The 14,791-nt window shown below is 30.1% G+C and overlaps 1 protein-coding gene across 2 annotated transcripts; it reads left to right on the top strand.

Annotated features, from left to right (window-relative positions):
• The first annotated feature begins 2,300 nt into the window (after window positions 1-2,300).
• LOC107445611 (uncharacterized) lies at window positions 2,301-13,370 on the top strand. Of its 2 annotated transcripts, none has more exons than XM_016060051.4 (3): window positions 2,301-2,707; window positions 7,206-7,597; window positions 12,852-13,370. In XM_016060051.4, exons 1-3 carry the CDS (start codon window positions 2,647-2,649, stop codon window positions 13,260-13,262), a joined length of 864 nt encoding a protein of 287 aa, XP_015915537.3. In that variant the 5' UTR covers window positions 2,301-2,646; the 3' UTR covers window positions 13,263-13,370. The 2 variants fall into 2 exon arrangements, with proteins under 2 accessions (XP_015915537.3, XP_015915531.3); XM_016060045.4 differs by having other exon boundaries at window positions 2,496-2,770.
• The last annotated feature ends 1,421 nt before the right edge of the window (window positions 13,371-14,791 follow it).

The raw sequence follows: 14,791 nt of genomic DNA, 5'->3' as shown, positions 1-14,791 counted from the left end.
TGGAGAATCAAGAGAAAGACAATACTAAAATTTAGCATAAAATTTTTTTTTGTAAAAATACAAATATGTAAATACTAATGAAATGTTTCAACCACAATTATCAGTTAAAAATGTTAAAAAAAATTTAATAATTGAGAAAATATGCAGATCAACTACAAGTAAGTTTTATATGCCTTTTCTAGCACTAAATATTTTATCTTAAGAGATCATTGAATATTTTTTAACCCCGTCAAAAAATACATATTATGAAACACAAGATACCTACCTAAAATATATCTATAAAAGTAAACTAAGAATTAAAATGTAAACACATATATTTATTGAATTGAATTTTTGGTCTCACATGGTGGAAAAAACGATATTACTAAACATCTAGCGACAAAGAGGCACAAAAGAGTTTTGAATAATGCCGCTTCCTCGTCTAAAACGGAACAGTTTTTTCGCACTGCTAACTTTGGCATCACGGGAAAACAGCTAGCATTAGCGGAAGGGCTATTTGCTTCCCACACCATAAACCTTGATCTGAAAATCAAAGTTTCAGATCAATGGATTCTACGTCGCAAATGATCAAAACATTATACGACAAAAAATATGCATGTGCAAGGATAAAAACCGAAGCAATTATTTGTAATATTTTCTCACCATATTCGTTTTCACAATTGCAGAAAGAATTAGAAAAATGCACATTTATATCCACGAATTCTGATGCTTCCAACCACAAAGATTTAAAATTATTTCCCACAATTGTTATATTTTTTGATCCAGAAACAGGAATTAAATATAGAATATTAGATTTTGTTTCATTGCCGAGTGAACTTCAAACAATTTTTGATTCAGTAAGTACTATTTTAAAAAAGAATAATTGGATCACATGAAATGTTACAGATGAAAAAATTAAATGTTGGTTATCAGCAAATGTGGAAACAGACAAAAAATGGACCGAGTTATTCCTTCATTTTAAACAGAATAATATTCATTATCAAAATATTTTGAAAATTGTAGAATTCACGCTCTCCCTTCCAGGAACAAATGTAGCAACAGAACGTGTTTTTTCTAGTATCAATAAAATATGGACAACTGAAAGAACGCAGTTGAACATTAAAACTTTAAAAATCTATTTTAAGAGTAAAATATAATTTGACCAATTCATGTGAAATATTTCACGACATTTTAATAAATGATCCGAATCTATTGCTAAGTATTCACTCAGATCAAAAATATGATCGTGAAAGAAAATAATATTTTTTTTTAATAAAAAATTTAATTTGATTAAAAATCATGATGTTCAAATTATTATTTTTTACAAATATTTTCATAGTTACCAATAATTAATAATAAATTCATTTTTGTGCAAGTATATGAATGTATACAATAAAATATTCATAACTAAATTGTAATTCTCATTTCATCCCATTTGTCTCAATGAAAATGTGGTCACTTTAGTCATGAGTTGCAAACTCACATAAGTTAATAAAATAATATATTGTTCCCCAAAAAACGTCATTTCGTGTTACTACAGATCCTTCGAAATACAGCCTTAAAATGTGGGTAAAATTATTATATATTCTGAAAGCTTCCGTTTTTCATGGTTTACTACACTACACTATCTTTTTCAGAACTGAATCTTACAGAAAGTATTACTTTTCATTTTAATAATAGTTCGAAACGTAAAAAGTGGTAAAAAAATTATTTTGTTATGAACATCAATCTAGGAGATAATATGTGATCCATGTGCATTAAAATTTGGTTTGCTTTGCTTTAAGTTGGATTCACAGCACCAACATTGACAAAAAGAAATAGTTATATCATATGCTATGACGTCACGGAAAAGCCCAAATAGGGTTTGTTTGTTTTGGATGTATGTAGAATACTTCGAAATTAGCTTTTGTTACATTTAAAATTAAAATATCTGTTCAAATTTGAATGAAAGAAAAGTACTACACATGTTCAAAATTATTATTATTATGTGTTTTTTTGACAAATTTCTAAAGAATGTGTACACTTGCGAAATTTATTTTTATTCATTTTTTAATTTTTTGTGCAATCCTTTTAATTTTCTAACGCTTTGGTGACCGATACATTTAGAATCGGGAAACAACAAGTTAAATGCAATAAGTATAATTCGTTTTTTTCCCCCTTTATGAACATTTATATTTTTACTTTTACATAACGCTTTGACTGACAAACAGGAAAAGAAAAAAAAAAGAAAGTAAAAGAAAAGAAAGAAAAAGAAAAGAAAGAAAAAATAAATAAATAAAACAAAAAGTAGGAAAGGTTAAAAAATGTTTTGATGAAATAAAGAAGTCAAGGTCACTACAAAAGAATAATAATCACGAGCTACAAAAAGACGCTATTTTTTTCTGACAAAAAATATCAATGATAATGTTTCAATTTTATCACAGCTTTGAGTCATTATCAACTGCCGATATCTTTTAAATCAAGCTCACACCTGTGATATTCTGATTGATAATATTTTACTGAGAATAAGTCAACGTCTTCGATCGTGTTCGAACATAAAAACAATTAACTCATCCATTACCGCATGAGGTTTCAATTTCGTCAAAATTGTTTTTGCATGCTCTTTCACAAAATTATTTCCCCTGATGACGTAATTACCTCGTGGATATTATATATTTTTTTCCAAACATGTTGACATCGTTTCTCTCACATTTTTTGATTTATTTGTGGTTTCACTCAACACTATTAGGTAAGTATGAATTTGCTTTTAATATTGCTGACATGGGTGTTCGCGAAAGACGTGAAATATTAGGTAAGGTATCGTTTCCTCTTTATTTGACCATCTCACTCATTTTTCAGGGATAGCACGGGCGACTTAAAATGTAGAATCTCAATTCTTAATCTGTTAAATTTTGTCACTATTTACTATATTAAATTATTCAATCGTAACTAACACCAGAAATTATATTGTAAATTATTTATATTTAAAATAGAATATTGTACACTCGCGATGAATAGTAATTTTTTAAAAAAAAAACATGCTAGTGAAAGTTAATATTTTCAACCACTTTTAACTGAGGTTTCCATTTGTCAGCTTTCTTGAAATGCGTTTGAATAAAATTGGCAATCATTTTTTAGTATAAGAAAACGCATAAAAGTTATAAAACACATAATTCCTTTTGAAGTTTGGCAGTTATAAAATTTATTTATAAAGAAAAAGAAAAGTCAATAAGTTCCTAATAGGTCGTGGTAAATATACTTACCACCAAAAAAATGGCATTAAAATTTAGATTAATTTTTTATAAGTTAAATAAGTTGTTTTTCCTTATATCAATTTCAAAAATATATTATCTTTACTAGAAATAAACGGCTCATTAAAGGGTTAATTTAATATCAGCACAATAGCATTTGTAACACTCATTGTTATACAGTTTAAAAATTCTTAAAACAATTTGGATACTAATTATTAACCTATAAAATTTCTTTGTTTTAAAGTGGTTGAACTCCGTGGGGGGCATCGGAGTGCAAAGGGTTAAAACTAGCTACTTTTACTAGCATATTATTTCTTGTTCACACTTGTAAGTGATTGTATATTAATATATCTTGAAATTAAGTCATAGTAAAGTAAATAGAATAATTAATGTGATAATAAAGAAACAAAAATGAATTTAATTTCTACCCCTTTTTACATTGTTAGTCCCCCCTGTCGCATCTCTGCAAATACAGTGTTCTCTCGATCTGGAAAGATCTTTAAAGTGGCAGGGATGAGACAGGCGACTGAAATTACAAGATGTGATATGGAAACTCAAATGCCAACTTGTTCCGGACTACGGATAAATATTTATCGAATGGTAGTCTTATGCATACCTGCCAACTTTCACTCTTTCCGAGAATGGACTTTCCAAGTGCATACCTGCCAACTTTCACTCTTTCCGAGAATGGATTTTCAGAGTGGTTGTAAAACAATAACCGAAAATCAATCTGATTCAAAAATATATTTATATTTTGATCCCGTTGAAATTTGCTTGCGTAAAGATTATTATGCTTTCATATATTTACTGTAATTATTTATATGTAGTGGTGGTCAGACTCATCTATAACTCAAGAAGTTAATTGGAATAACCTGAGTATTGCTACCACTTTAAATATGAAAATAAAATCTTCCGGAAAAGTTGACAGGTATGCAAGTGGTAGTAAAACAATAAACGAAAAACAATCTGACTCAGACATATAACTGTATTTTGACTACGTAGAAATTCGCTTTCGTATTAGTTATTATGCTTTTATATATTTATATGTAGTGGTGGTCAAACTCATTTATAATTATCATTATAATTCAAAAAGTTAATTGGAATAACATGAGTCTCGCTACCACTTTAAATGTGAAAATAAAATCTTCCGGAAAAACCCGGAAGAGTTGTCAGATATGCTTATGATAGTTTCAAATGGTAATGTATGATTCTTGGTTTAGTAAATTCGATTCATAGAATTATTACTGATCACTTCTAAAAAAAATTCAAAAGCTTATGTGATGCACCACTTTGTTACAGTTAAGCCGAGCTGACTCTTGTAAAATGTTGGAAAAATTAATCGAAAATATGCAAATTTTAGTTTGTAGTTCTCATTTTTTTTTCTTTTGTTAAATATTTTGTTCAATTCGGAGCAGTTGGCATCTCTGCATTGAAATGCCGATTCTCTACCACTTCAAAAAAACTCTTTTGACATTATTTCACGTTAGTTTTAGTTAAGTAAATTTTATTTTAAATAATTTTTCCACCACTATATATCAAAAATTCAAAGCATGATATCAATTGCAACGTTATTGCAGTTACCTCGTGGTGCTGGTGACACTTCCAAAGATTGGGGATAGCTGTCCTTATTCTACAAGTTTAATTATTTAATTCGTTACAAATTAATTAAAAAATTTGTAGAAAGCGGAGTGGTTGACATCTCTTCACGTGCAGAGATGCCAAATGCGTCGCATTATAAGGAAGTTTTAATAAACTGATAGCGAATTAACCCTTTTGAAGGCCGTGGTAAGTATACTTACCACCACGTTTTACCACTTTTAATTTAGGTTTCCATTTTTCAATAACTTCAGCTTTCTTGAAGTGAGTTTGAATAAAATTGGTAACCATTTGTCACTTTTAATAAACGTATAAAAGTTATAAAATACATAATTCCTTTTGAAGTTTGTAACATTTGAGGAATTTATTTTATAAATAAATAAAAATAAAAGCCAGTAAGTTCCTAATAGGTCATGTTAAATATATTTACCACCAAAAAAATGGCGTTTTTATAAACAAAATGAGTTTTTTTTAATATCAATTACTGTTCTTAAAACAATTTCAATTCCAAAAATACTTTAATTTACCTTTACTAAAAATAAAAGGCTCGTTAAAGGGTTAAAACTTGTAGAATAAATAATAATTTCGCCAACTCTTCAGTAATCTCATTGATAGGGTTCATCCGCACTTGGAAAAAATTAAAAAATGTTAGCAATATGATAAAAAAAATTTATATTATGTTTGTAGATGCCGGAATATTCTATTTTCTCTAAGTAAATATACGTAGATCCGAAGGTGGAGGATATGAAATTTTGATACGAAAGTGGAAGATAATATTTAGAAATTTTCAACTTTCTTATAACAAAATTGAAAACAGTTTTTAAATATTTCCAGGTGCGTACGAAACCTGACCAAGAGATAATTGAAACAAAGTAGTATTCTATATGAGGCTATGGATTTTTGACACGTAGTGGTGTAAAAATAACTTGAAATCAAACTTAATAAGCTAAAAATATATTCTCCATGAGGCTATGAAACTAAAAGTAGTATTCTATATGAGACTATGAATTTTTGATACGTAGTGGTGAAAAAATAATTTGAAATCAAACTTTATAAACTAAAAATATATTGTCCATGAGGCTATGAAACTAAAAGTAGTATTCTATATGAGACTATGAATTTTTGATACGTAGTGGTGAAAAAATAATTTGAAATCAAACTTTATAAACTAGAAATATATTGTCCATGAGGCTTTGAAACTAAAAGTAGTAGGCTATGAGGCTATGAATGCTTGATACGTAGTGGCGAAAAAATAATTTGAAATCAAACTTAATAAGCTAAAAATATATTCTCCATGAGGCTATGAAACTAAAAGTAGTATTCTATATGAGACTATGAATTTTTGATACGTAGCGGTGAAAAAATAATTTGAAATCAAACTTAATAAGCTAAAAATATATTCTCCATGAGGCTATGAAACTAAAAGTAGTATTCTATATGAGACTATGAATTTTTGATACGTAGTGGTGAAAAAATAATTTGAAATCAAACTTTATAAACTAAAAATATATTGTCCATGAGGCTATGAAACTAAAAGTATTATTCTATATGAGACTATGAATGTTTGATACGTAGTGGCGAAAAAATAACCTGAAACTAAATTTAATATACTAAAAATAACTCAAACTTCACTGCCACTAGAAAATGTTCTTTTTACAATGCGGAACAATTTTGCATCGCTACAACTTGCTCGGCACAGCGAATATAAATATTCTTGAGTGATAGTCTTGTAATATATATGATTCTTGGTTATTTAAATTCGATTTATAGAGTTTTACTTACTTCTAAATAATTCAAAGGCTTATGTGTTACACCATTTTGTTACAGTTAGGTCGCGTTGAGCTTTTTATAAAATTGTCAAAATTAACTGAAAACCTGCAAGTTTTAGCTTTTAGTACTCCATCGTTTTTAAAAACATTTTATCAAATCCTGAGCTGTTGACGTCTCTGCATAGAAGAAACTGCTTAAGTTCAAATAAATATTTTTAAATAGTTCGTTTGTTTATATTTTGCTCATTTCCAGCGAAAAAATAATAATTCGCAACAGCGTCAAATTGTTGGAGTCTCCACCTGTAAATTAGACGGCTGCCAACTTTCTTCGCTTCTTGTAAAAATTAATACTAGTGGTAGCTAAGTCTATGTTTTAGAATATTATTTTTAATTCATTTAAACTTATTTTCTACACCTTTATATGAAAATGATTTGAAAGTTCATATGCAACGCCACTTTGGCACTAGCTCTTTCATAGTGATGATTTCAAAATGTTGGCAAAATTACCAAATACTAATTCTGAAAATGTTTACCACTCTATAAAATATTTTGCAAAAAGCGTAGTAGTTTGCAGGCCTGAAATTATCATGTGTTTTCTCTACTTGCTAAATTTTATTGGTGATTTTCATAGGCGCTGAGACAAACAGTCACGCTTTACCCTCATGGAATGTGTTCCACGATCCACAGTATTGGCAACACTTTGAAAGGGAGGTCAGAGCGAAGGCGTGGAGTTGTCAATTCAACAGTGACATCCTACAATCGAGCCTGGAGAAGGATGCAGCCCTTTATGACGATCCTACAACCTTCAGGAAACGAAGAAATGGCGTTCAAGAGTGGGTAACGAACACCACCTTATGGATTGAGACAGCGCTGGGTGCCTGTAAGGAACTCAGCAACGGAGAGAGTGGTCAATATGTTCGACAACTTGACGAGTTAAAGATTTTGGAGGCGTTTTCTGACTATTTGGATCATTTGAATTTCTTCCAAATGGTGGCTGATAAGATGGCTTCACTAGGACAGAGGGTTCGTATATTTGCTTATTGTATTTCTTTTTAAATGTTATGAACGTAAAGCATATTGAAAAGTGTAATTAAAATTATTCAGGCCAGTTTGAACCCTAGAAATGAAGAAAAGCTGGTAGCAAAATCAGCTAATATTTACCTTGTTTTCGAGAGGAGTATTCTCGATTCAGGGATACCACAGGCGACTAAAAAATGCAAAACGGGGTGGAAATGACTATTCATTTTAATTTATTTATAACCTCTTTATTTATTCAATCGTGACTTCCACTATGACTTACGTTTTAAAGTATTCATATTTAAAACCCAATAATCATTATTTTAAATCCGTCGTTAAACAGCCAACCCAATTTTATGGGCTTACGACTACTAATGCAGAGATGCCAACTGCTCCGGCCAAACCAAAATAATTTAAAAAAACGGTAAATAACTACAAACTAAAATTTGCAAATATTTGACTAATTCTGGTAACTTCTTAAGAAGGTTTAACATAACTAAAATAAATAAAGTGGTGAATATATAAGCTTACGAATTGTTTAGAAATAGTGGTGGATAAAAATCCATAAAATTGAATTTATTAAACCAAGAATCGCAATTAATTAACTTCCACTAGAAAATATTTATTCTCTGTCCGGAGCAAGTTGGCATGCTAATGTTGATTTGAATTCGCATGTCCACTGACCGTGCACTTCAATTTTCCTTTTTTATTTTATTTATGTTTGTGCCGTTCATAGACTCAACCATATACCGCATCAGCTCATCTTGATGCTCTCGATTCTTGTTTTATTCAAATAAATTCGAATTCCCTTGTTTTACATTTTATATTATAACCGGCGTTGAACAGCCTACCCAACTTTGGGTGTACGACTATTAATGTTCAACTCCATAGCCCTGTAATTTTGAATCCAATCCAGAAGAAAAGGTAATTCCTGGATCAAATATTAGGAGAAATTTATTTCGTGGAGGACATTTTGATGAGACTAACTATTATTTGCGTTACTTGGAGAGGAAAACTTACCACAGTTAGCCTGATGGCAAGGGGAACTAACCCATGATGCATCTACTACTGAGAATACTAAACTTTTGCAAAAAAGTAGCCATATATATTGAGTAGCTATGAAAAATGTTCCCAAATGACGAGAGTGGTAGAACATTTTCAAAATATTATAATTGATTAATTTCAGATTCTCTAATTTTACGGCAAACAATCACGCTGTACACTCTAATATACCATGAATCGTCTCCAGAGATGTTATTGATTTTTGCTATCTTAATTTGAGGCATATAACGTAACTTGATGTGAAGTGTATAACGTATCTTTTAGCGTAAAAGTAGTGAGTGAAAATTATTGCACGATTTCGTCTGCTTATTATAAATAGGGAATAATTCATTTTAATAACCTCTTATCAAAAAGATAATTACTGAAAACTTAATTGAAGTAATTTTCAAATTTTTCTTATTGAGACAAGACATAGTAATTTTCCATTGATTCCTTGGATACAATTTTATATTGGCCCCAGTCAGGCTCAAAATTGGTTCAATATGGGTCGTATAAGAACATGCACCGAGGATCCAATATTGGGATGCCTCAATTTTTTAATGTTGGTTCAGATTGCTTTCAATATTGTAACATGATTAATTTCTATCTGGGACCAATATTATAAAATATAGCCCATAAGAGACCTAGACAGAATTGAAACGTAGTCCATTATTGAAAGCCATTCTGGGATCAATTTAAAAAAATCTAGACATCCCCATGCTTACTCAACATTAAGGTATCCAATCACCCTTTTTTCATAAAAATCGAACAAATTATCGATTTTTTGGTTTTAACATTTTATTATGCTTTAAACATCCAGCTTTCTAAATCTGTTTAAATTTTGTTTTTAGCTTTAATATAACCCGAGTTATAGCATTTTAACGAAACATCTCCTTAGAAATTGTGAAACCGGAAGTTACATTCTTACACAGGAAATGAATGATTTCTGCTAGTTTCGTTTTGATTTCTGCTAGTTTTGTTTTGATTACTTACGTATATTTGAATATTATTCACTTAAGGGCAGTTTTTTTATTACTTTTTTGAAATGGCAACGTTTTTCTTAAATATTTATAAGATTTTAATCTGGCAATGAATTAATAATCAATGAATCAGATCCTTGTTTATCTTTGATACTTGTGATTGCGCTTTATTTAGATCTTCAATTTATAGTTATTAATTTGTTAATTCTGTTATTTTCTTGTTAAATTTGCTGTTGTTTTTTTATTTATTATTAATAAGTTTTGTTCTGTTTGACTTTGTTTTTGTTTACATTATTTTGAAATTAATAATGGGGAAGTCAATTGCCCGTAAGAGGAAGCGGCAGTTTTACGGCAATCGTCATACTAATGAAAGTATGATGAACTCTAGTACAGCTAGTTCATCAAAATTAAATGATTCATTAGTGAACAATAATGATTCCGATGGAAAGGAGGATTTTTCTGGTAACAGATTATTTGATCTATCAATGCTGTCATTGGTATTCAACAAACTAGCATGTCCTCAGTGTTCAAATTTGGGGTTTATTTTTGAAGAGGATTCAAATTATGGATTGTGCAGTAATCTCGTTTTAAAGTGCCATGAGTGTAAGTTTACTGAAGGATTTTCTTCATCACCTAAAATAAATAATACTTCCGAAATAAATATGAGATTTGTATATGGCATGAGACGGATAGGCAAAGGATATTCAGGTGCAAAATTGTTTTGTGCAACTTTAAATTTACCTCCACCACCTGCAAGATCTGCATTTAATAAAAACAAAGTAAAACTGTTGAAAGCTCATTCAACACCATCAACCAGAAGGCGTAGAAAAATTATAAGGGCAAATAGGAAAAATAAATATGTGTTGAGAGAGAAGAAGGAAGGTGTTACCTATGAGTATGGCGGATTTTAAGGACACGACACTATATAAAGATTATACATAACAGAAATGTCATTTTTTGAATTGTTTTCATATTTATTTAGTTCTTTTCAACATTTTAAAGGATATATGTATTGAATTATAATTTGTAAAATTTTTATAATTGCCTGAGAGAAACATGAGTTTTAATTTTTCTCGAAATGTGTTTTTCTCAATTTTTCATTTTACCCGAACCTTGATTTTAAAGCAGCCTAATGATTTAATAAGTTTCAAAAGATTCAGTTAAATTGTTGTTCAAATTTTCTCTCATCTTCATGAAGATGTTATAATAAAATTATTCAAATATATTCTCAGTTTTGCACTTGACAGTTATTTTTCCAATTTTAACTTTAAATTTTATTTAATTTTTCAACTACATAATAGTTAGCTCTATCTATAAAATTTATATTATCAAATTGTTATGATTTAAATATGAAGCTATTATTATTGTTTGTAATCAGTATAAAAATTCGTTCTTGATAAAAATTTTTATTCAATATACTTATATCATGGTTTTTATATGCCTACACTTATGCTATAATTAGTAAACTCGTATTTATGTAATGACATGTACTTATTTGTATCATAATAATTAATTTTGCAACTATATGATTTAAAAAGGATATAACTTTATTTAAGAATGCTTATGTTACTAAAAAATAACTAGTTTTTTTATGAATAATGCTATTTTGTACTTTATTTTTGTAAAAAATTTTTGTTTTTGCGTTTTTCTCAAAATGCATTTTTTGTGATTTTGAAAGTACGCAAAACATAAAAACTTAAATTCTTTTGCATGTATTGCTTCCAAATTTTAACCATAGTTTTTTATCATTATAAAGCAGGTTTTGAACTAGAATCATGAAGAAATAATAAAAATTGAATGTTTTACAGCTAGTTATAATTCTTTTGATCTTAGACTTTTTCCGTTTTTAGAGTGTTGACACATATTTTTGGCTGTCAAAATGGTTTAGGCAGACATATCTGAATTGTTTTAGTTCAAAACCTGTATTAGTGTTAAATAAAAATATTTTAATTAATTTTGTGAAAAAATATCAATAACTTTTTTTAATATCACGTTTTGCGTAAGACAGTTTTTTTAGTAAAATTAACTTATTTTTTATCAAAATTTCAAAAAATAATAATAAATTTTATAATTTGTTTTTTAAAATTATTTTATTTACTCATAAACAATATTAAAATCACAAAAGATGATAATTTAATCAGAAATTTCAAAAATTTGTTATCGAAGGTGTACGGATACCTTAAAAGTTTTTGAGGGTCCTACATTGAAAATAATATTGATCCATTATTGAAAGCCATTCTGGGACCAGCATTAAGAAATCTTGGCATCCCAATATCTATCCAATATTAAAATTCTATAAGGGTCCAACATTGAAAACAATACTGGTCCATTTTTGAAAGCCATTCTATCACCAATATTAAAAGATCTAGACACCTCAATATTTACCCAACATTATTAGACTATAAGGGGCCTAGATATAGCTGAATCATGGTCCATTATTGAAAGCCTTTCTAGGACTAATATTAAAAGATCTAGCCACTCCCTATATTTTTGCAACATTATGAACCTTTAAGGGACCTAGAGAGAAATGATTCGTGTTCCATTATTGAAATTCTAGGACCAATATTAAAAAATCTTGACATCTCAATGTTTACCCAATATTAAAAGCCTATAAGTGTCTAACATTGAAAATAAGATTGGTCCATTTTTAAAAGCCATTCTAGCACCAATATTACAAGATCTAGACACCTCAATATTATAAGACTATAAGGGGCCTAGATCTAAATGAATCATGGTCCATTATTGAAAGCCTTTCTAGGACCAATATTAAAAGATCTAGACATTCCAATATTTTCCCTACATTGTAAGCCTTTAGACCAGATATAAATGAATCGTGGTCCATTATGAAAAGGTATTCTAGGACCAATATTAAAAAATCTAGACAACCCAATGCTTACTCAACGTTAAAAATTTGTAAGGCTCCTACATTAGAAGTAAAATTGATCCATTATTGAAAGCCATTCTAGGACGAATGGTAAAAGATCTAGCCACCCCTTACATTTACCCAACATTATAAACCTATAAAGGACCTAGAGAGAAATGAATTGTGGTCCATTATTGAAAGCCCTTCTAGAACCAATATTGAAAAAATTTAGACATCCCAATTGTCTTGAACGGAGTTCATAACTATCCAGCCCAAATATCCGGGTTTTATCTAGCAATCTGCAAAATTTGAATCAAGCATTTGAATTACGAAACATCATATGAAAATTTCTGTCCTAATTTTTTTTTCATCACAGGTGAAACCTCTCAGCCAGGACTCATCAGGAATCCACGACATCGATAAACTAGATCCCATCATGTTGGTTGGTTACTCAGAGAAATTCGAGGACATGATGAACACTTCTATTTGGAATGTGTGCGTGGACAGGCACACCAAAGTGAACCCACACCACCAGGCGCACTGCCTGTGGCACGGCTGCTGCCGAGATAAGAATAGCTGCACGTTCTGTGAGGGTGTGAAGACCATAGCCCTCCGCGAGATGGTCTGTGACAAAGTGTCCAGAAGAGTTCAGAAAAACTTGGGTGGGAAACTTTCTAAAGATATGTGGGACGTGGACATCGCCTTCTTCGCCGGCCTTCCAGAGGATTGGCTCGCGAGAGCGAAAAGCATGATGTTGGAATTAAAAGGAAATGATACCTACACTTAACTTATATATGTATAAATTTTGAATATAGTAGTAAGGAACTGTATAGCAATAGTAGGTACTGTATATAAGAAAGAAATGGTTCGTCTAATAAAAATAATAGTCATAGAATTGTTTAATTTTTTTCTAACCTTAGTAAGGTATCTAGTTAATTAACATTATAGGGTATATGGAAGTATAAACTACAGTAGAAGGGATAATATGAATTGAAGGAATAATGCACGCTTGTTTTTCCCCTATCTTGCTTTTAGATGCATAGGTAGTTGTGCAATTCGCAATCTTTATTGCTTATCCAACTATCCTTAAGCATTTGTTGCATTATTTTTTGGTCATTCTGTATGCTATTTCAATAGTTTATATAGTGTATGATTTTTTTCAAGTTGTGAAATTGAAACCCTGTAACAAACAAAAACCACTGATCCAAGAGAACTGCAGAAACTAGGAGTAGATGCGTGGCCAATGAAGCCATTTCCGTAATGATGGTGTAACTAGCGCTTAAAAATATGGAACTGGAATGATGTTGAAGAGAGATGATGCTGAATCTCTCCATGTACTGGATACCCGGAGGTAAATGGCTAAAAGAAGGTGATATGCAGTATTCCAACTTGATTTCTGATGTAGAAGATTTTGGGGATCGAATAATCTAAGCGACCTTAGGATCATTAAAAAGACTCTTTAGATCTTAAGTCCGTGCAAGTTTTGAAGCCTTATCCCGGAGGGAATCAGGCTTTCTCCTCGACGGTTTCTTCCTGTATTCACATACAGTATCCAAGAGAACTGAAATTTCATCACAGTATGCTCCTTAAGTAATGAAAATATTTTAGGCGTGGTTAGAAAAAACTTTAAATCTCACTGATAGGTGACACTGTAAGTTAACAGAAACTAAAAGTGTTGTCAATGCGATGAAAACAACAGACTAAGAAAAAGAAAACTTTTTTACACATATCAAAAACATACGGAACGCAGTAATTGGGAAAATGAATTGCAAACTCCCTTTCGCCCAACCTTAGTGACTTTAATACTGGGAAACTTCCAGGAAACACCACCTCTGTGTGGCTACCACCTCTATTTACAACCTAACTTTTGAGAAGAACGGAATTTTTTCCATAGACTTTGTGTTGAAGAAAACCTTAGGGAGAGGCTATTAAAACCTCTCCCAGTGACCGGGAGACCTCCGCACGGGATAGGTTAAATAAAGAAACACATATATATATATAAAATATTAAAAAAATAAATAAGTAAATTCAAATGTATTCAAAATATTTCTGAGTGACTCATATTTAGAGAGCTCTTTTTAACCATTTCAGTTAGAGATTGGCAACCTTATGTTACAGTCTGAGTGTAATAAAGACGATGCTATCAATGATTTAGTTTCAAAATTAAAATAGGAAACAAAAGTTACTTTAGAAAAAAAACTAGACATTTCAAACAAACCTCTAATTTTTTAAAGTAAATTAATTTTTATGATATAAAACTAAATGCAGATTTACACAAAAACATAACTGTTCATTTATTTATAATAGTTCTAACAT

The sequence above is a fragment of the Parasteatoda tepidariorum genome, chromosome 5, assembly GCF_982258835.1.
Source record: "Parasteatoda tepidariorum strain Cologne lab strain chromosome 5, Ptep-v5.0, whole genome shotgun sequence".
Lineage (NCBI taxonomy): Eukaryota > Metazoa > Arthropoda > Arachnida > Araneae > Theridiidae > Parasteatoda > Parasteatoda tepidariorum.
Note: the sequence above shows the minus strand (reverse complement) of the source record. Positions and strands in the feature narration are given on the sequence as shown.

Coding starts and splice junctions, on each gene's coding strand:
- LOC107445611 (XM_016060045.4), top strand. CDS start 2,647: ATGTTGACATCGTTTCTCTCACATTTTTTGATTTATTTGTGGTTTCAC. Junction 2,771..7,205: donor CGAAAGACGTGAAATATTAG/GTAAGGTATCGT, acceptor TGATTTTCATAG/GCGCTGAGACAAACAGTCAC. Junction 7,598..12,851: donor TGGCTTCACTAGGACAGAGG/GTTCGTATATTT, acceptor TTTTCATCACAG/GTGAAACCTCTCAGCCAGGA.